This window comes from Aquarana catesbeiana, linkage group LG11, assembly GCF_042186555.1.
Source record: "Aquarana catesbeiana isolate 2022-GZ linkage group LG11, ASM4218655v1, whole genome shotgun sequence".
In the NCBI taxonomy this organism is placed as follows: Eukaryota; Metazoa; Chordata; class Amphibia; order Anura; family Ranidae; genus Aquarana; species Aquarana catesbeiana.
Genome location: NC_133334.1, coordinates 263,561,235 through 263,587,858, shown reverse-complemented (window position 1 = coordinate 263,587,858; position 26,624 = coordinate 263,561,235). Strand labels below are relative to the sequence as shown.

General features: G+C 44.6%; 1 protein-coding gene across 1 annotated transcript in view; it reads right to left on the bottom strand.

Annotated features, from left to right (window-relative positions):
- The window catches only part of PEPD (peptidase D), a 249,397-nt gene that overhangs the window by 55,419 nt on the left and 167,354 nt on the right, over nucleotides 1-26,624 (bottom strand). Inside the window, exon 10 of the mRNA XM_073605776.1 lies at nucleotides 813-881. Within this exon, the coding sequence (XP_073461877.1) occupies nucleotides 813-881 (69 nt within the window). The remainder of the gene's footprint in view (nucleotides 1-812; nucleotides 882-26,624) is intronic.

The following is a 26,624-nucleotide window of genomic DNA, read 5'->3' as shown; positions in this document are numbered from 1 at the left end:
ATCCCTGCCCCTCCCCGGTTGTATGTCCCTGCCCCTCCCCGGTTGTATGTCCCTGCCCCTCCCCGGTTGTATGTCCCTGCCCCTCCCCGGTTGTATGTCCCTGCCCCTCCCCGGTTGTATGTCCCTGCCCCTCTCCAGTTGTATGTCCCTGCCCCTCTCCAGTTGTATGCGCCTGCCTCTCCCTATTGTGTTTCAGCCCCTCCCCGGTTGTATGCCCCTGCGCCTCCCCGGTTGGTATGCCCCTGCGCCTCCCCAGTTGGTATGCCCCTGCGCCTCCCCGGTTGGTATGCCCCTGCGCCTCCCCGGTTGGTATGCCCCTGCGCCTCCCCAGTTGGTATGCCCCTGCGCCTCCCCGGTTGGTATGCCCCTGCACCTCCCCGGTTGGTATGCCCCTGCGCCTCCCCGGTTGGTATGCCCCTGCGCCTCCCCGGTTGGTATGCCCCTGTGCCTCCCCCGTTGTAGGCCCCTGCGCCTCCCCGGCTGTAGGCCCCTGCGCCTCCCCAGCTGTAGGCCCCTGCGCCTCCCCAGCTGTAGGCCCCTGCGCCTCTCCGGCTGTATGCCCCTGCCTCTCCCTGGTGGTATGCCTCTGCCCTTCCTCATTGAGTCTCTGCCCATCCCCCCATGGTGTCACTGACTGTAGCTGAAAGATGGCTTTAATGATAAAAGATGGAGCTTTCTGAAATATGGTACTGTTGTTGTACATTTTGACATGTAAGCAGTTTATTTATGCAGGTTACTGACAGATCCACTAGAAACCTACAAGGTTACTTTTCCATAAATGCCCAACATTCTGTTTTTAGAGAATGACCTACCTGCCACAGATACAGGTGTATGACGTGTGACGCATTCCTCCGCGAGCGTAGCAATAGTGCAGAAACACGCTGTGAGAAAGATAAAAGAAAACACTTTGAAAACTCAGGGAAGACACAGAAAAGTACTGACATAATTCACATTATTCTAACTACCGAACAAAGCCACTACTCCGTTATCAGACAGAGATTCTAATCCTTTCCCACACTATCCACAACTTAAATGTTTTGGCTGGAGTCAGTTGACTGCATTAAAAATTTAAAAAACATTTTTTAATCCTTTGTTAAAATCTCAATGCTCCACTCCAGAGATGGCTGTATGGCATTTCTTGGAGCAGGTTCCCTGATAGTGACAACAGCGGACCATGCCTGTGTAATGTGTGTTAAAGCGGCCGCCTGAAATCTCCATCAGAAGCCCACTGACAGGGTGACAACACAGGAGCACAACTGGACGCCATGGACAGAACGTTGTCACCCTGTAACAGGAAGTGCCTGAACAAAGACCTTGGTGGCAGGATCACAAGTTATAATTTTTATGAAGCTTGAGGATTAAAAAATACTGAAAAATAGCTTTTCAAATGGCATTAAAGGCTCATTCACTCCAGCAGCATTGGCCAACGCAATTTGCCTTATGTGCTATGGCTTTAGTTCAAACCATCATGCTGCATTGTGGTGTACTGAGAAAAAAAAAAAGCATAGTCAGAAGCCTGTGTGACAACGCAGGAGCACAAATGGGAGACATGGAAAGAGCGTTGTCACCCTATACCAGGAAGTGCCAAGCACAAGGAACTCCATAGCAGGATCACCAGGGATTAGGTTACTCAGAGATGCAGATTTAAAAATATTGAAAATGATTTGTTACAGCATATCTGAAATTTTAGCGGTTGGGTCGAGTTTAGAGAAATACCGAAATAAACAAAGGATAAAAAGAATATTATAATAAATAAAGCTGCCATTATAAACACTGTAGACTCTCATTAGGAACAGAAGAAAAAGTCATCAAAGTTGCCCCCCCGGAAGGATGCGCTCTTTAGCTTCCAGAGATAACGAGCCCGGCTCGGCTCCATCGTGTCGGAAGTTTCCTGCAAAAGATGGTAAACATGCGCAGCGTTTAATTACTGTGAGGTTATGGGGCGTGCTGTTGGAGGCGGCTCAAAGCCGCGCTGAGCCATTTTTCACCGCTAATTTCTCCAAACTAAAGAGCTCTAACAGGCCGCGTTTTGGCTCCTAATCAAACCGGCCCAGATTTCATGGAGGAGATCCCAGAGGAGAGCGCGCTATTGTCTTATCGGCACGCCAACCGGCTTATAACAGAGGAAATTCTCAACACCTTCGTCTCCGACTAATGAAAGTAAGGAACGGTGCCTAATGGGGTCTCTGTTCTGAATTCTACCAGATTTTCCACCTGGGAACTGAATTCATAAAGGAGCGCTCCAACTCAAAGACAAAATAATTCCAATATGTTCAAAGGGAACATGGTTACCTGTAAAAATATTTGTAACGTATGGACTTCACGGTTCCACTGAACCCTAGTGTGCCACATGGGGAGGGAGTGACTAGACTATACACCACCTGCAAACTCTGTCACGTTCTGTCCATGGTGTCCCTGCCTCCTACATTCTCCATCCTTTTTGAATTTGAAGACATGAACTAAAAATCGTGCCTGTCAACCTTAGCTTTCTGCAGCGCATTTTGCCCCCAACCCCCCCCCCCCCCAGCTGTGGTGCCCCTAAGTGCCCTCCAGTCTCCCAAGTTGACCCTGCCCCCTCCAGAGACCCTATGCCCCAAGCTGCCAACAAGCTTCATTCAGAAACCTCATGCCCATATTCGCATGAACCTGGAAAACTGAATGGAAGTATTACATGAGCTGTGACTAGGGGAGGGGGGAAGGGATGGGTTGTTGGTTGAGTGTTGAACTAGAGAGTTGGACTTTGTCAGTTAGATAAATTCCTAGGCCATGAAGGGATAGTGTCACGTTGGCACATCTCAATGTCTGACCTCACAAATTCCAACAGACACATTTCAAAATCTTGTGTAAAGCCTTCTCGGTTGAGGATGTTATACCCCGTTTCCCCGAAAATAAGACCTAGGGTGATTGTTGGTGATAGCTGCAATATAAGCCTGACCCCCCAAATAAGCCCTAGTCCTTGTAGGTCTTATTTTCAGGGTAGGGCTTATTTTCGGGGAAACAGGGTAGAGCTTATTTGGGGGGTAGGGCTTATATTGCAGCCATCACTGACAATCACGCTAGGTCTTATTTTCGGGGAAACAGGGTAGACGCACACAGGGCCAACTCCAGACTAATGGCTTTGGGGGGGAGAGGCAACTCCAGCTTGGTTTTGGAATGGGATGTCCAAGAAGCTCATACAGATGCGATGGTCAGGTGTCTTTTGGCCATATAGTATAAAATAAATCCCCCCCGTGTTGCCCCTCTAAGTTTAGCCATCGATTTGAGGCAAATACCCAAAATTTGGAAGGGTGCCTTCCAACCAACCACAAGGCAAAAGGGTAACCATTGCATTGTGTTACAAAAACAGTACCCTGTGTTAGAATTAGACCAATGTTACTCCTAAAAAAACATTTAATGAGTGCTACATAAAACTTTTCATCCTGATAAACCGTTTCAAGGTCAATTAAACTCACAGAATGAAAAGCCCTTAATTGGTGATTTAATGCTGTCAGAAAACTCGGCAGGAAGATATTCTCCTCCAGCTGGACATCTGGGTCAGCAGATTTCAAACAGCATGGATTCCGAGCGACGCCGGGATGTGGAGCGCCGCCGAGGAAGGGTCGGACCTTGATCAAGATGAAGGAGAGGGCATGTTAACCCAGAAACCTTTGGGGACGAAGGGGCACGTTCATGGGAAATGGTCCAGCGCTACCATGCTATCCTTCACAACAAACACAATTCTTTATAAAAAAAAAAAAAGAAAAGAAAAAAACATTATGGGATTGATGTATTAAAGCTGGAGAGTGCAGTTGTGCATGGAAGCCAATCAGCTTCTAACTTCAGCTTGTTTAATTAATCAATTAATACACAGCTGCACCAGATTTTGCACTCTCCAGTTTTAGTAAATCAACCCCAATGTATCTTATTGCCGACTGCTTAACTGGGAAAATACGTCATAACTTTGACGTTAAATACTGGGGTTATGGCTGCAGCTAGATGCCATAACGCCGGTAATCTCTTTTCCCTTAGGCAATTCTCTTTTAGATATAAGTGATCATTTTTAGAAGCGGTGGGAAAGGTGCCCCCGCCGCTTCTCGGGGCTACATTACCGATCGTTGAGCCCGAGAATCTCCCGGCGCTGGCAGGCTCTTCCCATAGAGATAAGTGATGGCAAGACAGTCACTACTCATCTCTATGCCCTTGGAGGACCAGAGCGACATCATGATGACACTTCCGGTTTCCGGCCATGTAAACATGTTTTTTTTTTTTCTCTTAAAGCAATAAGATAATTTTTTTTTTTTTTCTTTAGCTTTCACTTTTAAGGGTAGAGAGAGATATGGGGTCGTTTAGACCCCAGGATGCTTCATAAAGAGGACCTGTTCCACTGTATTGTTATCGCTAGACATGTGCAATTCATTTTGTTCCGAATTAGTTTTCACAAATTTCGACAAATTAGTTAATTCGGAAATATCCAAATTAACGAAAACCCGGTTAATTAATTTTTCAGAATATTAGAAAATTTGTAAATTCGAAAATTCAGTAAATTCAAAAATCGAAAATAAGAACAAAAATTAAAAAACAAAAATCCGAATTTATTCGAAGTTACAAATTATCTGAAATAACAAATGCCGCATCTAAACGAATGGAACGTAATGGATAAATAATAATATAAATTTTTTTATTATTATTAATTCATTCCGTCCCATTTGTTTAGATGCGACATTTGTTATTTCAGATAATTTGTAACTTCCGATAAATTCGTATTCGTTACATTCACTAACAGACAAATTTGAAAGGAAATTCCAATACCCAGAACTTAATAGTTCGTTGTTATTATTTCAAATTTTCTCTTTCTTATTTTCGGATATTTGAATTTCGGATTTTCGGATTTCCGAATTTTTGAATTTCCGGATTTTCTAATTTTCGAATGTAAGAAGTTGCGAATTTCGATCATAACAAATGACCAAAAAAAACAAAAAACAAATGAGACGAAAATGAACAAATTTTTTGGCAGTGCATGTGTCTAGTTATCGCTAGGGATGTCTACATTTTTTTTCAAAGAGACAGTGTAAAAATGCAAAAAAAGTAACATGAATCAAAAAAAAAATAATAATAATTTTAAAGCGCTCCTCTCCCTGCGTGCTCACGCGCAGTAGTGAACGCATACGTAGGTCATGCATATGCACCCTTTGCAGCTATAAAAGCTTCAACTCTTCTGGGAAGGCTGTACACAAGGTTTAGGAGTGTGTCTATGGGAAGGTTTGACCATTCTTCCAGAAGCGCATTTGTGAGGTCAGGCACTGATGTTGGATGAGAAGGCCTGGCTCTCAGTCTCCGCTCTAATTCATCCCAAAGGCGTCTGGTTGAGGTCAGGACTCTGTGCAGGCCAGTCAAGTTCCTCCATCCCAAACTCGCTCATCCATGTCTTTATGGACCTTGCTTTGTGTACTGGTGCGCAGTCAAGTTCCCTTCACTGGGACTAGGGGACCAAGCCCAACCTCTGAAAAATAACCCCACACCATAATCCCCCCTCCACCCAATGATTTGGACCAGTGCACAAAGCAAGAATTAGAGCGGAGACTGCAAGCCAGGCCTTCTCGACCAACCTCACAAATGCTCTTCTGGAAGAATGGTCAAACATTCCCATAGATACACTCCTAAACCTTGTGGACAGCCTTCCCAGAAGAGCCAAAGCTGTTATAGCTGCAAAGGGTGGGCCAACTCGATATTGACTAAGACTGGGATGCCATTAAAGATCATGTGCGTGTAAAGGCAGGCGTCCTAATACTTTTGGTAATACAGTGTACTTTCCATGGCAGCCGATCCCCGGCCAACCATTACACGTCTGAATGCCGTACGTGAATTTCCTGAACGTGTTGTTAATATACAGAGGTTATTAAAATCCCAGCATAGCGTAGCGATGGAGGAAACCAGAATCTGTAGACGAGCCCAAACACAGGGAGAGACTGACAGCTGGAAAGGTGATGGATACAAATTCTGCCCAAGAGAAAGAACCGCTGAAATCATGGCCTCGGGAAAAACACAAAGCAGATATGTACAACCAGCAAAATCCCAGATAAGGATTACAGACAGAAAGCCAATGGGGAAAAAAAGTTACAAAATGTTCAAAATAACCTGTGCATAATACAAATAATTTAAAGTGTATGTAAAGGGAACTATTTTTCTTTTTAAAAGCCCATTTCTCAGACAAATAACAAATGATCCCTTGCAGTGGGGCTGTGCCTGCGATGCAAGGGTTAAAGCAACCCTCAAAATTTCCACTCACCTACTCCCATTTGCGAGTAGAAAATGATTGCTGGGGAGTGCCGGGCTGCCTCAGAGCTGGGGGTGGGCACCGCCGGCTGGTGAAGTTGAATAGGAGCCATTCTTCCAGCGATCGCCCAGGGGAAGAGAGAGCCGGCCGGATCATCAGAGAGCGGGGAACATCGCTATAACAGCTTTCATTTAAATTGCCCAGCGTTCCCCGCACTCGCCATCACATACAGCCCCGCCTCCTGGCCCGGGTATTTCGAGAGACAGAACACCGGTCCAATGCCGGGACGTGTGACGTATATTAAAGAACCCGGGCCAGGAGGCGGGGCTGTATGTGCCGGTGAGCACGGGGAACACAGTAATTTAAAGCTGTTACAGAGATGTTCCACACTCTCTGATGATCCAGCCGGCAATCCTCTTCCTTTCCTCTCTTCCCCTGCATTGATGGACACAGGCGAGGCTGCATTGATGGACACAGGCGAGGCTGCATTGATGAGCAGTGAGGCTACATTGTTGGGCACAGTTGAAGCTGCATTGTTGGGCACTGGTGAGGCCGCATTGTTGGGCACTGGTGAGGCCGCATTGTTGGGCACTGGTGAGGCCGCATTGATGAGCACTGGTGAGGCTGCCTTGATAGCACTGGTGAGGCTGCCTTGATGAGCACTGGTGAGGCTGCACTGTTGGGCACTGGTGAGGCTGCACTGTTGGGCACTGGTGAGGCTGCATTGTTGGGCACTGGTGAGGCTGCATTGTTGGGCACTGGTGAGGCTGCATTGATGAGCACTGGTGAGGCTGCCTTGATAGCACTGGTGAGGCTGCACTGTTGGGCACTGGTGAGGCTGCACTGTTGGGCACTGGTGAGGCTGCATTGTTGGGCACTGGTGAGACTGCATTGATGAGCACTGGTGAAACTGCATTGATGAGCACTGGTGAGGCTGCATTGATGGGCAATGGTGAGGCTGCATTGTTGGGCACTGGTGAGGCTGCATTGTTGGGCACTGGTGAGACTGCATTGATGAGCACTGGTGAGACTGCATTGATGGGCACTGGTGAGACTGCATTGATGGGCACTGGTGAGACTGCATTGATGGGCACTGGTGAGGCTGCACTGTTGGGCACTGGTGAGGCTGCACTGTTGGGCACGGGTGAGGCTGCATTGACGAGCACTGGTGAGGCTGCATTGACGAGCACTGGTGAGGCTGCATTGACGAGCACTGGTGAGGCTGCATTGACGAGCACTGGTGAGGCTGCATTGACGAGCACTGGTGAGGCTGCATTGACGAGCACTGGTGAGACTGCATTGACGTGCACTGGTGAGACTGCATTGATGTGCACTGGTGAGGCTGCATTGATGGGCACTGGTGAGGCTGCATTGATGGGCACTGATAAAGTTGTTAATATTTATTTTAGTAACTTAATTCTGCATAAAATAATTGTCATTTCATGAGATAATGAGTGTGTGTTTAGGGGCGGAGCAGGGTAGGGGTTGGGCGGGGCAACTGGTGCGAGTAACCCTAAAGGCCTGGCTAGTAGCTCAGGACTTTTGAGTCCTTTGAGCCCTGGGTTAAAGTATAACTAAAGGCAAAACTTTTTTCATGAAGTGAAGTGGAGAGGGATTAGAACACCTGTATGGCTTTTACTGCTATCTGTGCCCCCCCGTTAAGGAAATTCCCCCTCTCTATTTGTCCTGTTTACCATTATCATTGAAAGTGAAAGTAAAGGAAAATCCCAAGTTTTGGGTTGTCCCCAGAAAAGTAATAGAGGGGAATCTTCCGATGAGGACACTGGTTCTGGTGATCTGGAGGTCCCCAAGGAATTCCATTGATTCGCAGGAATTTCTTCTCACTTCCTGTTTGGCTACGGGACAGGAAGTGGAGGGAAATCTCTGCAATGGGACACAGATAGTGAAAAAAAAAAATCTGTTATCGTCCCATACGATAACCCTCCCATACTCTCAAAAATCTTGCCATCTGATGTAAGGGGGTGCTCTGGACATCTGCTTATAATTATTATGAGAATAATACACTTTTACGCCAGTTAAAAAGGAGGGTCGAACACCACTGCGATCATCCACAAGAAACTTTATCGGAGACTGCTCAGACAGAACACCATGGCAGATCCATGTTCTCTCTGAGCAGTGTCCAATAAAGTTTCTTGTGAATGACACCAGCCTTGTGCAACCCTCCTTTTCAGACTTGCATCATCTGCTACAAGAGAGTGAGTGGGCGCCATGCCAGTCTGCAGCTGCCCTTCACAGTTTAAGTCCTAAATTATTACTAAAACCAGTAATAATCGAATGCAGAGACAATTATTTAATATGATAAAGAGAAGATACATTTATATAGTCTCGCAGATATACTGGGCCCTTTGAGAGCAGCCATAATGCTAATGCAGCCCGCAATGAAATTGAGTTTGACACCCCTGGTCTAGGGGAACAATAAAAGCACACTGCATCCTTAGAGCCCTTGCACACTGGGGCGGTTTGCAGGCGCTATTGCGCTAATAATAGCGCCTGCAAACCACCCCGAAAGTGCCGCTACTTTCATTCCAGTGTGCAAACCAAGCCTACACGGTTTAGGAAATATCCCCTATATCTGCATGTGCCAACGTCATCGGCACATGCACACTGAAGCAACGGCTCGCTCATGCCGTTGCTTTAGCTGACATGCCGTTACTGGCGGCTCCCACGCGCATGCGCGGGAGTGACGTCATCTCGGCTCCTGCACACTAGCTCATTATGCCTTTGTCTTGCATGTTTTTTTTTTTTGTGTGTGGGTTTACAACCACTTTAACCCCTTCCCGACCAGCTGCCGCATTTATACTGCGCAGGTTGGCTCCCCTGGGTGAACTGTCGTAGCTGTATATCGGTTCGCCTTTTGACCACTAGGGGGCGGCGCGACGCTGGAGCCGATGCGCGCACGCGACCGCAGGGCACCCCAGATACAGAACGAAGATCTGTCAATGTAAACAAACAGATCTCTGTGCTGTCAGGGGTGAGGAGAGCAATCTGTTGTTCATACTAAGTATGAACAGCGATCGGTCTCCTCACCCAGGCAGTCCCATCCCCCGACAGTTAGAATCACTACACATTTAATTCCTTGATCGTCCCCTACTGTTAACACCTTCCCTGCCAGTGACATTTACACAGTAATCAGTGGATTTTTATAGCACTGATCGTGCCACTGGTCCCAAAAATGGGTCAATAGTGTCAGATTTGTCCTCCATAAAGTTGCAGTCCCGATAAAAATCGCAGATCGCCACCATTACTAGTAAAAAAATAATAATAAAAATGCCATAAATCTTTTCCCTATTTTGTAGACGCTATAACTTTTGCACAAACCAATCAATATACACTTATTGCAATTTTTAATACCAAAAATATGTAGAAGAATACATATCGGCCTAAACTGAGGAAAAAATTAGATTTTTTTTTTTTTAATTTGGGGGATATTTATTATAGCAAAAAGTACAAAATATTGTTTTTTTTCAAAATTGTCGCTCTTTTTTTGTTTATAATGCAAAAAATGTAAAAAAACGCAGAGATGATCAAATACCACCAAAAGAAAGCTATATTTGTGGGGGGGGGAAAAGGTGTCAATTTTCTTTGGGTACAACGTCGCACGACCGCGCGTTAAAGTGACGCAGTGCTATATCGCAAAAAATGCTCTGGTCAATGAGCAGCCAAATCTTCCGGGGCTGAAGTGGTTAAAATAATCACTTTTTTTGCTTTGCAGCCTGAAATGACGACAGACACACTTTCTGTTTTATCCAGCTGTATTTACTAGTACAAATTAAAACATCGAAGTGAAAGATACAAAACCAACATGTCAGGAAAAAAAAAAATCAAAAACAGAATCACTGAGTTGGAAAAAGGATCCCCCCTTGTGTCAGTATTTTGTTGAACCACATTTTGCTTTAATTCCGGCCTTTAGTCTGTTGGGATTTGTCTCTACTAACTTTGCACATCTAGACTTTGCAATATTTGCCGTCTCTTCTTTGCAGAACTGCTCAAGTTCAGTTAAATTTGATGGTGACCATTTGTGGACTGCAGTCTTCAAGTCATTCCACAGATTTTCAATGGGGTTTAAGTCTGGGCTCTGACTAGGCCATGCAAGGACATTCACCTTTTTCTTCTTCTACCACTGTGTGGTCATGTCTGCTGTGTGCTTTGGGTCACTGTCATGTTGGAAGGTAAACCTTCTTCCCATTGACAACTTTCTGGCAGATGGGAAGCAGATTTTCCTCGAGAATTTGATGGTATTTTGCCCCATCCATTTTTCCTTCTATCCTGACAAGTGCTCCAATCCCTGCTACAGAGAAACACCCCCATAACAGGATACCCCCCCCCCATAACAGGATATTACCACCCCCTATGGTGTTATTTGGATGGTGAGATGTATTGGATTTCCCCCAGACATATGGTTTGGTGTTGAGGCCAAATAATTACATTTTAGTCTCATCTGACCACCTTAAATGAACCTCAGAATTCATTCTTTACTGGCAACACTGAAATCTTATTGGCTCCCCAACATGGACCTGTTATTCTCTATGAAACTTCTGAGCCTTCATTATTATTTCTTCATCCTGTTTCTGAATGCGAGGCCATTGGTAGTCAGTTCTTTTTCAAGTTACTTTCTTCACAGAAGAAGTTGCAGCATTAATTCCCTCTCCCTTTGGATAACACGAGCCGTCGTGACATCTGGCCGCCTACTGCACAAAAACACTTCAAATCATTTTTCATTCCAGAAAGAGGAAATGCTCATATGAACCAGACGTATTCCCCGTATGAGCGAGGAAACTCTCACCGCCGCTCGGAATGAAAAGCGGCAGTACGGTGTTCTCACATTCGGAAGGCGCGTACCGTCTGAACAACAATCCTCCGATGAGGAACTCTTTAATAATTTAATGCGCAAAAGTAACATTCTGTGCCGCCTGTTATATTTCTAAATGTGTACATTTTATTCTTGTATCTCAGACAGAAGTCTGCACAAAAAGTTCCCCCAGATCACATTCGGAGAAAATGTTTGTCTTTGGTAAAACTTTGCTGCCTTATGGAAAAGATGCGGCAACTCCCATACTCTCAAAAATCTTGCCATCTGATGTAAGGGGGTGCTCTGGACATCTGCTTATAATTATTATGAGAATAATACACTTCTACACCAGTTAAAAAGGAGGGTCGAACACCACTGCGATCATCCACAAGAAACTTTATCGGAGACTGCTCAGACAGAACACCATGGCAGATCCATGTTCTGTCTGAGCAGTGTCCAATAAAGTTTCTTGTGAATGACACCAGCCTTGTGCAACCCTCCTTTTCAGACTTGCATCATCTGCTACAAGAGAGTGAGTGAGCGCCATGCCAGTCTGCAGCTGCCCTTCACAGTTTAAGTCCTAAGTTATTACTAAAACTAGTAATAATTGAACGCAGAGACAATTATTTAATATGATAAAGAGAAGATACATTTATATAGTCTCACAGATATACTGGGCCCTTTGAGAGCAGCCATAATGCTAATGCAGCCCGCAATGAAATCAACTCTGCTGCCCTGCAGAGGAGTCGTGGTGCCTCATCTGTCCTGCGGATGGGATGCAGCACCTCTGCAACCCTGCGGATGGGATGCGGCACCTCTGCAACCCTGCAGATGGGATGCGGCACCTCTGCAACCCTGCGGATAAGATGCGGCACCTCTGCAACCCTGCGGATGGGATGCGGCACCTCTGCAACCCTGCGGATGGGATGCGGCACCTCTGCAACCCCGCGGATGGGATGCGGCACCTCTGCAACCCTGCGGATGGGATGTGGCACCTCTGCAACCCCGCGGATGGGATGCGGCACCTCTGCAACCCTGCGGATGGGATGATGTACCTTATCCGCTTCGTTGCGTTGTGGCACCTCTGCTGTCCTGTAGATGAGGTGCAGCAATTCTGCAGCCCTGTGGATGAAATGCAGCATCTCTGTCACCTAGAAGATCAAATGTGTGACCACTGTTGTCCCATGAATGAGATAAGGCACCATATTTGCCTTGTGGATAAAATATGGTATCATTGCTGACCTGATGCAGCACTTCTGCGATGCTATGGATGAGATGCAGCACCTTATCTGCCTTGCTGATTAGTTGTGGCACCTTATCTGCCCTGTGAATGGGATGTGGCACCTCTGCAACCCTGCGGATGGGATGCGGCACATCTGCAACCCTGCGGATGGGATGCGGCACCTCTGCAACCCTGCGGATAGGATGTGGCACCTCTGCAACCCCGCGGATGGGATGCGGCACCTCTGCAACCCTGCGGATAGGATGCGGCACCTCTGCAACCCCGCGGATGGGATGCGGCACCTCTGCAACCCTGCGGATGGGATGATGTACCTTATCCGCTTCGTTGCGTTGTGGCACCTCTGCTGTCCGGTAGATGAGGTGCAGCAATTCTGCAGCCCTGTGGATGAAATGCAGCATCTCTGTCACCTAGAAGATCAAATGTGTGACCACTGTTGTCCCATGAATGAGATGAGGCACCATATTTGCCTTGTGGATAAAATATGGTATCACTGCTGACCTGATGCAGCACTTCTGCTATGCTATGGATGAGATGCAGCACCTTATCTGCCTTGCTGATTAGTTGTGGCACCTTATCTGCCCTGTGAATTGGATGTGGCACCTCTGAAACCCTGCGGATCAGATGATGTACCTTATCTGCTTTGTTACATTGTGCCACCTCTGCTGTAGATGAGATGCAGCAATTTTGCAGCCCTATTGATGAACTGTGGCACCACTGCTGCCCTGTGGATATGTGGCACCTTATCTGCCCCGCAGGTAAAATAGGACACCTCTTCTGCCTTGTTGAGTCCTGACACCTCTGCTGTCCTGGGGATGAGATGCAGCAATTCTGCAGCCCTGTGGATGAGATGCAGCATCTCTGTCACCTTGAGGATCAAATGTGCGACCACTGTTGTCCCATGGATGAGATGAGGCACCATATTTGCCTTGTGAATAAAATATGGCATCACTGCTGACCTGATGCAGCACTTCTGCTATGCTATGGATGAGATGCAGCACCTTATCTGCCTTGTTGATTAGTTGTGGCACCTTATCTGCCCTTAGAATGAGATGTGGCAACTTATCTGCCTTTTAAATAAGATATGAAACCACTGCTGTCCTGTGTGCCAGGAGCGTATTGCACTCCTGCTCCATCATAGCTGCTGGTTCCAGCATCCTGGTCTTGGCTGTGGCATTCTCCTTGCCTCTCTGTCCACCTGCAAGGTGATTATTGTGGTGGAGACCAAACCTGAAGCGGATCCAGACTCCCGGAGTCGGGATGACGCGGTGCCTGGACTGATATCGGTGACGTCAGCAGAGAGAGGACTTCTGTCCGCTCTCTGCTAAAAATGGGTCAGAGGAGCCCAAAACTAATTGCACTCCTGTGACCCATAGGAGAAGCCCAGCTAAACGAGCTCAGGCTGGACTTCTCCTTTAAGGGAGAGCTGAAGTGGTTAAATAAATCAGTAAGGCCTCCAGGTTTCTTTTAGGTAATCATGACAGCACCTTAGTGCCAGGGTTGGATATCAGCACTGAGCTCAGGCAGGTCACAGGGCAGTCTGACCCTTCAGCAACGACAGGGAGAGAATACAACTAAATAACAAAAAATAAGCAGCCCTAAGGAGTAAGTCTGCTCTGTTATAACAGTTCAATAATGTATTTGGATTAGAACAAACTCCCAACACTACACTTGTCATACATTTTCCACATATCTAAGCAAACCTCTCCCATGCACGCTCCCCGCGTGACTCTGGAAATCTCCCACACAGGATGAGTAGAACAGCATGGGGGGGACTCCGATGTCAGTCTAAGTGTCTTTACAACCCCACTGATAACGCAGGAAGACTCAGTATGCTGTGAATTATGTAGACGGTGCAAAAATTTTGTGGCGAATGAGAAACGCAGCGTGCGGCGTGAAACTGAAAACTTACCACGACCCAGAGAGATACATAGAGAGGACCTGTCTGGGTGACAACTAATTACATCTCCGGCTCACTCAACTCTGACAACAGCCGACAAGAACGCCCTCAGCATGTTCCTCCTCCGCCGTTCCAAGATGGCTGCTAACAGCAGGACACTTCTACAGCAAGTAGGGAACAACTACAAAGCACATCAAGCCCCATACTGAGGTTTCTGAAGCTTCAGAGATGCAGAAAGTGATAAACCCATTTTTGAATACCTTTAGGTAGCAGATGGAGGAAAATAACCAACTTATGATTGTCAGCAAAGTCTACAGACAAATATGACATTTATCTGAACATAAAACTAATATTAAATAATAATAAATGTAAACCCCATCGCTAACATCTCATATAATCCTAAAATTGTTAAAATAATTTCAAAAGCCATTTTTTTCCCCCTCTGCAGCATGCATTAAAATAATCCCTGGGGATCCTACAAAGATTCCTGTTCAGACACTTCCTGTTATAGGGTGACAACGCTCTGTCCCTATTCCCCAAATGTGCTCCTGTGTTGTCACTCTGTCACATGGGCTTCTGATGGGACCACTTCTACACACATAAGCCAAGCATGGTCCACTTTCGTCACTGATGAAACCTGCCCTGAGAAATGCCATGTGGCCTGGGGTGGATGCAGGGCAAAGTAACAGATTTACTTTACTGACACCCCCCCTCCCCCTTCCTAAGAAAACACATGTAGCATGAAGCCGTACACCACTTCCACAAACCAAAAACCTAACTTTATTATTCCGGCACATTTCCAGGCACTCCATCCAGCTCCCCCCAATGCGTTTCGCCCCAAGGCTTAAAGCGGGGTTCCACCCAAATTTTGAACATCATCTCTATGCATTCTCTTCCTTGCCTAGATGCTGACATGCTGTGTAAAAAAATTTAAATCGCCGTAATTACCTTTTTTTTTTCTAATCTTCTTAGCACTTCCTGGTTTTCCTCCCATGGGAGTAGGTGTGTTTCTAGCCTCTCCAAGACCTCCCACAGTCCCCTGGGAGCTAGTCTCAGGCTTCCCAGCATGCATTGTGCAACAGCGTCATCACAACATCTTGGTGAATGCTGGGAGCACAGCATTCACCGCATCCAGGAAATACATGCTTGTGGGCTTCAAATGCCCACAATGAAGATGGAAACCGTCTTCAGTGAATTTTATAAGTTATTCTTTACAACGAAATCGGACACAGGCGGACTTATTACACAGAACATGTGAGTAGATAATCATGAGAAGAAAAGTTTGTGAATGAACTCCAAAAAAAAAAAAAAAAAACAATAGATAGGTGAACCCCCGCTTTAAAGTTAATCTCAAGGCAAAAAAAACAAAAGCCTCCTATGCAGTGGGGCTGTGCCCGCACTGCATGGGTTAACTGTTTGTCTTTCTCTAGGGGAGAGGAGAAAGGAGATTTACTTACCTAAACCCTCCAATCCTCCCAGCACAAGACCAGGCCGGCACCCCCGTCTTCAGTTGTAGACTGTTCCTCTGTTCCTGCTGTCATCAAGACCAGAGCAGGCTCCATAGACCAGAAGCAGTCCACCGCTGATCCGTAGGGTGCATGGTTTTCCAGTAGAACGAAGGATCAGATGCATAAAAGAGCTCTAAGGCCCAAGTAGGGAGTAAACAAGTCAGCAAGAGCAGCTGGGAAAATAGTATGCAGCAGAGGAAGTCGGGGAACTCACATACACCTGGGGCTTTACCCTGAACAGATTTTCTGTCAGCAGTAATTAAAGGTGAATTCCAGGCAAACAGCTGAAAGAGGAAGTAAACTTCCCTCTAATGTTTGTACCTATAGGTTAGCCTATATTAGGGCTTCCCTATAGGTACTGTAAATATCTCCTAAACTTGCACCGTTTCTTCAGGGCCCTGTGCCATGATCGACGGCTTCGGCCAGTCAAACAGCCGGAGTCTGTGGACCTGGAAGGAAGAAGAGCAAATATGGATATAGCGGGCACAACAAGGGCTTCGTTTGCAGGTAAGTTTTACATAATGTGCTAGTAATACTAGCACATTATGCCTTTATTTTGCAGGTGACAAAAAAAAAAAAAAAAAAAAAGGAAGAGGCGGCAGGGTTTGCTTCCTCACAGATTAATTACATAGAAATGAGCTGTTTTACCTGCCAAAGGATTTGTATTTCTGCCCATCCCGTCCTGAGATTTGCACAGCTGTCAGGAGACTTGATTTTTCTCAGCTGCAAGTTCACTTTCATATAGGTAGTGTCCTTCCCCCAACTTGTGACTGGACAATGAATAGAGAAGCAGCAGACTCGTGTACTAATTTCTCTGTCACTCTGCTCTCTTCTCCTATCTGCATGTGCCTTTTTAGCCCCTGATCTTGGCACAACTGACTGGTGCCCTAAATGATAATTTTGTCTATGGGGATAGCATTAAGGTGAAATTGCCAATTCCTGCTTGCCCACCAGTGGCAGCTGGTGGCTTTTTTTTTGGGGGGGGCGACAAACAACCACACCTACCCCAATCCCCCCTCCAGTTGGTCGGTCGGCGGCACCCCCCCCTACCCCGGCACTTACCCCATCGGTTGCAGGCGGGCTCCTATGGGCGGTGGGAAACGGCTGGGTTGCTGGCTCCTATGGGCAGCGGACAGCGACTCCTAAGTCCTCTCTGCATCACGGCAGCTTCCGCCGTGCGGCTCCTCCTCCTAGGCGTCCAATAGGATCGCCTGTCCTTTCAGCCAATCGGGGTGACCGGTGTCAAAACCCGCTTTCCTGACTGGCCAGGAGGAGGAGGATCAGCGTTACAATAGTGAATATTGATTCTCTGTTGTAACACACCTGGGTGGGCTTGGAGCGCAATCTCCATGACCTGAGCCCACCCTATATTGGCTCTAATCAATGCTTCAAAAAAAAAAAAAAAAAAACCAGCTCCTCTGCATTGGAATCCATGCGCCGGTGTCCTGAAAGGGCCCGGAAGCATGGATAGGGGAGGCGGCTATGGACCGGGGGGGGGGGGGTGCGGCATCCTTAATGGACGGGCCGCCCCTGAGCCCACAGGCTTCCTCCTCTCCATGTGACCGGTATCCCAAAGCCACACCTCCGTTCCTACATTATACAGGAGGACAGCGAGGGCCCACCCACATCGGGGGAGCACTGGAATGCAAAAAAGAGCGCTGTGAACGAGGTGCAAGGTGTGCATTACTGACTTTTGCCATTTCCTTGAGGTGGGGGGGGGGGGGGGGGTTCAATTGTAGATTTACCTGGAATATAATCAATAATTACATTTCCTGATACACACCACTAGAGGGACAACTTCCTTCACTGTGTGCAAAACCCAAAAACCGAAATATGGAACAGCAATTATGTAAAGATACAAAAGCCAAATTCAAAATTACTTTTGTGGAAAGGTTACAATGATAGAATCACGAATTACAGTACAATTTTTGCTTTAGCACTGTATCAGTGTTTACTGGACAGCATCGGCCGTCTCCTTTCATGTCCAGGAAATAATTTCAATGCGACCAATGACAGCTTGTATATAGAAGGAAAGTACCTGAATGCACGGGTTACCAAATTTCCATTTACTACAGTGAGAGCACAATGGTGGGTGATTTATGAACAGCGGCTGTGCGTTGTTACCGCACTTTGCACCTCATTAAGCAACCCAAAATATCACAATAAAAGAATCGGATAGCCAGCGGCCTCATTACATATAATATTTTACATGTTACTTTCAGTACAGCGAGTGCCGCTACCATTTCTTCTTTTTTGTTTAATATTTTTTTTTCTCAAAAAGAAGAAAAATTATTTGAGGCGAGCAGAGATTAATGGCGCCATTAGTGCGAGGAGCCGCGTGGAATCGTTCACACTGAGGCTGACATTTTATCAGAAGTCTATTCGCCTACATTATTTGTTTCGTCTAAATAAAAACACCGCCGATACATTAGCGGTACATAAAAGACGTGGAGGAAAAAATGTCTTTGAATGAACATTTCCCAAAAAATAAATGGCAGCTGGCGAGTTAATTTTCAGCAGCGGCGGCGACGGCGCACAAGTCTACCTGCCGGATCAACAAAACTCACTTCCTCCTCTTCTGCAGGAAAATGAGAAAATACTAATTGGATTTTGGTCAACTTCAGGCTGGGGTTATAGACCACTGAATGGCTAGGGGGCGCTACGTGTATAAACCTCCCATAGAAACGAATGGGCTCAGCAGTGCATACAGTATGTGCAGTAGGAGGTGGATGCAGGCAGGACTTGCTTCTGCCAAAGCTTTGGGGAGCCAGGAAGGGCCATACAGGGAAGAACTCAAAAGGTGGGGCTAGAGGCAAGTATTTTGGTAGATGGTATTTCTAATTTAAAGCACTGATGGTGCCCCCTGTCCAGAAATTTAAAAAATAAAAAATAAATAAAATCTCTCCATGAGACTGCAGCGCTTACAGTAGACTTTTTTTGATCCCAAGGTGGCTTGATGATGTACTCCCCAGGGGGGTCCTTGATGCCATGGATTCACAGGTAGGAAGATGTGTTTTTTAAAAATATTTTATACTTTTTTTTTTTTCTTTTTATATTACTTTTGCATATTTTGCCATCTATATCTTTTTTTTTAAATTTAGTTTAATATTATTTATATTAATTTTAAATATATATATTTTTGTAATATTTTATTTTTCATTTTCAGGTTTCTTTAGTTCAAAAATGTATTCAGTCAAAAAGTTTTTTACAGCAAGAAACAATTCAAAGACAAATAGTTCCACCGTTAAATAAAGTTAAAAGAGGACACGATACAAGAGTCAACGTTAATCATAGTTATACTACAGAAAGGCCACCTGTAATACAATAAGCAGCTACTCACAACAGTAGACTGACCAGAACAGAGAGGAGAGAAGATTCATAACCAAGACCAATTTAACATACAAGATGTGTCTCAAGTAACTTTTGTGTGTTTTGTCAAATATACTGTAACTTCTTACACACACACATTATATATATCTATATCTATATATCTCTCTCTATATATATATATAGATATATCTATATAGATATATATATAGATATATCTATATATATATCTATATAGATATATCTATATAGATATATATAGATATATATAGATATATATATATATATATATTTGTTATATATTGTTTGCTACTTTTATACATTTTTTGTACTACTTTGTGTATTTTGCCACATATATAATTGTATATATTTTAATATTAATTGTTGTATATTTTGCCATAAATATGTAATTTATATGTGTTATATATAATTTAATACCTTTGTGTGTACTTTTCCATGTATATATTATTGTATTTTTATTCATTTTTTTAACTACTTTTGGTGTATTTTGTCATGTTACAACCAAAAACGTAAATGTGTTTTATTGGGATTTTATGTGATGGACCAACACAAAGTGGCACATATTTGTGAAGTGGAAGGAAAATGAAAAATGGTTTACCAAATGTTTTACAAATAAATTTGTGGAAAGTGTGGGGTACATTTGTATTCAGCCCCCGGAGTCAATACTTTGTAGAATCGCCTTTCACTGCAATTACAGCTGCAAGTCTTTTTGGGGATGTCTCTACCAGCTTTGCACATCTAGAGAGGGACATTTTTGCCCATTCTTCTTTGCAAAATAGCTCAAGCTCTGTCAGATTGGATGAAGATGAACAGCAATTTTCAAGTCTTGCCACAGATTCTCAATTGGATTTAGGTCTGGACTGGGCCATTCTAACACATGAATATGCATGCTTTGATCTAAACCAGTGATGGTGAACCTTGGCACCCCAGATGTTTTGGAACTACATTTCCCATGATGCTCAACTACATTGCACAGTGCACGAGCATCATGGGAAATGTAGTTCCAAAACATCTGGGGTGCCAAGGTTCGCCATCACTGATCAAAACCATTCCATTGTAGCTCTGGCTGTATGTTTAGGGTCGTTGTCCTGTTGGAAGGTGAACCTCTGCCCCAGTCTCAAGTCTTTTGCAGACTCGTTAACAGGTTTTCTTCTAAGATTGTCCTGTATTTGGCTCCATCCATCTTCCCATCAACTCTGACCAGCTTCCCTGTCCCTGCTGAAGAGAAGCATCCCCACAACATGATGCTGCCACCACCATGTTTCACGGTGGGGATGGTGTGTTCAGGGTGATGTGCAGTGTTAGTTTTCCGCCACACATAGCTTTTTGCTTTTAGGCTAAAAACTTCAAATTTTGGCCTCATCTGACCAGAGCACCTTCTTCTACATGTTTGCTGTGTCCCCCACATGGCTTCTCACAAACTGCAAACAGGACTTCTTCTGGCTTTCTTTCAACAATAGCTTTCTTCTTGCCACTCTTCCATAAAGGCCAGATTTGTGGAGTGCCAGCGGTTTAGACATTGATGGCTGTGTGGGTAAAGGTGATGGACTGGCCAAGCATGTCTACAGACCTAAACCCTATTGAGCATCTGTGGGACATCCTCAAACGGAAGGTGGAGGAGCGCAAGGTCTCTAACACCCACCAGCTCTGTGATGTCATCATGGAGGAGGGGAAGAGGACTCCAGTGGTAACCTGTGAAGCTCTGGTGATCTCCATGCCAAAGAGGGTTAAGGCAGTGCTGGAAAATAATGGTGGCCACACAAAATATTGACACTTTGGGCCCAATTTGGACATTTTCACTTAGGGGTGTACTCACTATTGTTGTCAGCGGTTTAGACATTAATGGCTGTGTGTTGAGTTATTTTGAAGGGACAGCAAATTTACACTGTTATACAAGCTGTACACTCACTACTTTACATTGTAGCAAAGTGTCATTTCTTCAGTGTTGTCACATGAAAAGATAGAATAAAATATTTACAAAAAGGGGTGTACTCATTATTTTTAATATAGTAATGAGAAGTATAAAAAGGTAAATCGTAAGAGATAAAAGTTTAAAGACAAAATGTATACAGAAAAGTTGCTCAAAAAACATTATAGTCTCCCTTTAGCCTGTGGTCACACTGGGTATGTTTTAAAGTAGTGCGATTTAAAGATTGTTTTCATATTCTAACCTCATGCAGACTTTTTTTAAAGTAAATTTATACAAAAGACTCCTATAAGAGAATTCAGCACCCAAAAGCTATATTTGAGATTTTGAAGGCATCTTTATATTGCATGTTACAGCGAGAGTACCGAGCTTTCCAGACTTAATGACAGTGAGGATGAGATTGCTTGGTATCTCAGTATAAATCAATTTGCCTGGTAATAATCACATTTCTTAAGAGGGAAAAATTTAAATGCAGCTGCTTGTGCCGAACTGTGCAAATACATCATCCGGGGTTTGCATAGCTTCTGTATTACAATATTTATTAAACTCCGGTGGCAGAACAAACCCCAAACACAAGAAAATATTTCATTCATACATACAATATTTTTCCTCCAAGACAGCCCCAGAGGAAAATGCAAAAAAAAAAAAATTCTGTAAAAAATGTTTTAAGCTTTAGGATATTAATGAAAGAAGTGTACTAGAAATGCATTTACCCATGTTTCATTTTTATATCAGGAATACTATATTTTAATTCAGATGCGGAACGGCTGTGGGATGCGGCAGCAGAGAAAAAGTTTTGCTTGGATAAATTTAAAAGGCCAGTCCACACAGGCCGCAACTTCAGCTCTGAGCTAAATTTCCGTCACACCCTAGACCAGTGATGGCGAACCTTGGCACCCCAGATGTTTTAGAACTACATTTCCCATGATGCTCAGCTACACTGCAGAGCGCATGAGCATCATGGGAAATGTAGTTCCAAAACATCTGGGGTGCCAAAGTTCGCCATCACTGCCCTAGACCTTTTGGAAACCAAATTCTGACTCACAGCTTACATCAAGGCTTACGTGTCAAAACACCATGGATCAAGGACATTAAAAAAAAAAATTGAGAAAAAAAACACGGTACTTACAGGCATTTTGTGTTAGGCTGATCCCAAATTCTTTGGGCTCATGGATAAAAAGAAAAATGATAAATGGCAGCCTTTATTGTTGGGTTTCTTACTAATATCATGGTAATCTAGAGCTACAGAAATATCCATGATGAGTGGTGCGCAAAGAGGTTTAAGCACCTTCCCTTATGCCTTGCGTTTTTCCCTTTTGCCGTAAACTTCTCCCCTTTTATCAGGTCCCAAAAAAATGTCAATCTCCTTCCCTCTTGGTTTCGCCCAAGTTTCTCCCATCTTCCTAGTTGAATTCAAGCTCCTCGCCCTCTGCTTTGTCCAGCTCAAGCTTCTGCTCCGATTCTTCCTGATGTCGCTCAAGCTCCTGCTCCTCTGCTTGGTCTTTCTCAATCCCTCCCCTTTAGCTACATCTTACAAAGATTCCTTCCCCTTGGTCCAACTCAAGCTTTTCCCCTTTTGTCTGGGTTCATTCAAGTTTCTCCTCCTTAACCTGGTCCTAATTATGACCAATTCCATTCAAGTTCTGCAACCTTATCCTGGTTACTCAAGTTTCGCCCTCTCTGTCTGTTCTTGCTCATCTCCACCGCTTCTTTACGCATTCCACAAGGGTTCCTCACGCTTTGTCCTTACCAAACCAAGATTCTCCCCCCTTTACCTGGTCCCTTTCAAGCTCTTTTCCCTTTTGTCTGACCCCCAGTATGCCTGGTTTCATTTGAGCTCCTCATCTTCTACCTGGCTCAAGTTCCTCCTTTTTTTTCTGTTCTTACTCGAGCTCCTCGCCTTTTGCCACATCCCACAAGGGTTCATCCCTCTGTCTTAACCAACCCGAGCATCTCCCCTTTTCCCTTGTTCCTCTCAAGCTTCTCCTCTTTTGCCTGGAACCATTTGAGCTCCTCATCTTCTACCGGTTCCTCAAGTTCCTCCTTTCTGTTTTCCAAGCTCCTTCTTTTTTGCCATGTCCCAAAGATTTCCTCCCTCTTTTTCTTATCCAACCGAAGATTCTCTCCCTTTGTGTGGTCCCTCCCAATATATCCATTTTTGCCTTGCTCAAGGATGTCTGGTTTTATTAAAGCTCCTCATCCTATCCCTGGTCACACAAGTTCCTCCTTCTCTGTCTTTTTATTCAAGCTCCTCCCCTTCTGCCACATTCCAAAATGGTTCTTCCGTGTTTGCCTTATCCAACCCAAGATTCTCACTTTTTACTGGTCCCTCTTAAGCTTCTCTCCATTTGCCTTGCCTTACATATGCCTGGTTCTATTTACGCTCCTCGCCCTCTGTCTGGTTGCAAACCAGCTCCTCACCCTCTGTCTGGTCTTAGTTAAGCCACTCCCCTTCTGCCAAGTTCCACAAAAGCTCCTTCACCTTTCCTTGTTCCAAGCATGGTGCCACTAAAGCATATTCCCTTTTGCTTAGCCCTAACTAGGCCTGGCTCTGCCTGGTTCCATCTAAGTTCTTCAACCTCTGCTCGGAGCACACAAGCTTCTCCCACTGTGCCTGGTCCTACCTATGCCAGGTCCCACTCAAAGCCCTCCCCATCTCCTCGGGCCATTCAAAGCTACTCTCATTTGACTAGACAATGTTTTAAATCTATACCATCTCCCTTTTTTCCACCAACATTAATTTTGCATCTCTCCAAGCTATACAAGGCCTTCTTTCATCAGATCTAAGCCCATCACTCTACGCCATCCTCTCACTGACAGACCAAAACATTATTTCTTCCCCAATTCTTTCAAAATGAAGCTTATTAAAAATAACACAATGGCAACACATTACGTTTTTATATCCCAGCATGCTAAAAAAACAAGTACTCCCTAAATAAAAAAGGTAATAACGTGTTATAAAACACAAACATCGTCCTAAAAAGTTCAGAGTTACGAGGCTATAAACCCCTAAATAGTGAGAAATCATTTTAAATCTTAGATTTTGCTGCATATGTATAAAACTTTATTACATCTGCATCCTTAAAAAAGGAAAAATGCCGTATAATGGACGCCAGCCAATTTCCGCACTGTACACTATTAATTTTTACAGCGGCTGTACCCGGCACCTTTATCAACAGTTATTAATGATATCTTCGGCATTTTGTGGCAGGTTGATTGGCCCGACGTCTTATTAACTAATCCATCTTTAATTAAAAACCTGCCAGCGCTTTTGCATTAGAACTTAGAAAAAAAAAAAAAAGTTTATGGATGGTTACCAATTAATTCCGCATTATATAAAATAAATAATTAGGATAACCTTTGATTTCAATTAGGTTTTAATTGCTGGCAGGTCTAAAGTTCCCTGAGATAAGATTGGATTTTTGGCACAATCTTCAAGGCTGCATTGCCCTTTAAACCTCCACATATGTAAACAGCGGTAGCTGACGTTCGAAGGCTAATCGTTATGGAGCACTTTTCTTTTTTTTTTAATAATAGGCAAAGCAGTCTTTATTATTGCTTCATATGTTACAGTTATCGCCCTCTGTATATCAAGATAGCATGTCAACACATAAAGCGAGAGGAAATCCTACAATAGGATTAGGAGATCGAATACGTTGTTGCACATGTTTCTGTAATGTCAAAAAACGTTTGATTTTCAATCAAAACAGAAATCTGCTTATCGTTTGCATTCCCTGGTTCCTTGCCTCCCCCCTCATCTTATCGACGTGCTAATGATTTAAAAAAAAAAAAATTTTCATTTCAAACCTTAATTTTATGAAATCACTGGATCACTGTGCTTCTCTGTGCAGTGCAGGCAGACCATGGATGGTGGGAGGGGCTGGCAGGGTGCTGTACATATGTTGTAGCTTCCTAAAAACATCATGGCACCCTTAATACTTCTCAGTACTTGCATAGGTATTGACCACATGTGATGTTCAGCCTTCAAGATTGAAAGGACTGAAATCCAATGAATGAAAGGGATGGGCCAGAGACAGTCAGGCTGGGGAGGAAAGACTAGATCAGTGTTCTCCAAACTGCAGCCGGATGTGGCCCTTTTCTTGCCTTTACACAGCCACTGGGGCTCTATTTCTCGCACGGATATTAACAATAGGGCCAGTGACACCAACGACGAGGCACTTGTCCTCCCAATTACACCAATGATTCCTTCCACTGATACCAATGATGAGATATTTTTCTTCCCAATTACACCAAAGATGGGGCACTATTCATCCCACTGACACCAATGATGGGGCACTATTCCTCTCACTGACACCAATGATGGGGCACTATTCCTCCCACTAACACCAATGATTCCTCCCAATGACACTAATTATGAGATATTATTCCTCCCACTAACACCAATGATGGGGTATTATTCCTCCCACTGACACCAATGAATGAATCCCCCCACTGACCGCAATGATGGGGCACTATTTCTCGCACGGATATTAACAATAGGGCCAGTGACACCAACGACGAGGCACTTGTCCTCCCAATTACACCAATGATTCCTTCCACTGATACCAATGATTAGATATTTTTCCTCCCAATTACACTAAAGATGGGGCACTATTCATCCCACTGACACCAATGATGGGGCACTATTCCTCCCACTGACACCAATGATTCCTCCCAATGACACTAATTATGAGATATTATTCCTCCCACTAACACCAATGATGGGATACTATTCCTCTCACTGACACCAATAATGGGGTATTATTCCTCCCACTGACACCAATGAATTCTCCCACTGACCGCAATGATGGGGCACTATTTCTCCCACTGACACAAACAATGGGGGACTATTCTTTCCACTGACACCAATGATTTCTCCCACTGACACCAATGATGGGGGACTATTCCTCCCACTGACACCAATGGTTCCTCCCACTGACACACCGATGGGGCACTAGTCTTTCCACTGACACCAATGAAGGGACACTATTCCTCCCACTTACACCAATGATGGGGGACTATCCCTCCCACTGACACCAACGATGGGGCATTGTTACCGACGCCAGGACATTTTCTACTCCTCCTGGCCATAGTCCGGCCCCCATAAAGTCTGAAGGATAGTAAACTGGCCTTTTGTTGAGAAAGTTTGGAGACCCCTGGACTAGATGGTGCTGGACATCCTCCAGTCAGGAAATTAGGTTCTATGTGACTTCTAATGCACATTTGAGAAGCTCGGTGTGCAGTGAAATCAGAGTAAGTCATTTCAGTCCAGGAGGAGCCTGTACAAATGGTGTTCATTTTTAAGGAAACTTATTAAATTGCATCTACTGGAGAAAACTGATGGAATCCGTCTGTCTAGAAAAAGAAAAGATTTTATAGGAAGACGACAATTACAATTGGAAGTCTTTTTAGCGTTCAAAGGGAATTCAAAATGTTGAAGTCAAACAATGCAAAGGTGTCAAAACTCTGGCACTGAACATTTACTCTGTTACCTGAATTCAACTAAAATAGATAAAATAATACAGCCGAGAACCAGGTGTGTTGTTGTCTATTTCAAATTGTTGTTGTCAAATTTCTTTCCTGCAACCGTGGGAGAAATTTGCACGATTCAACGCAGGCAGTGCTGACAGGGGGGTTG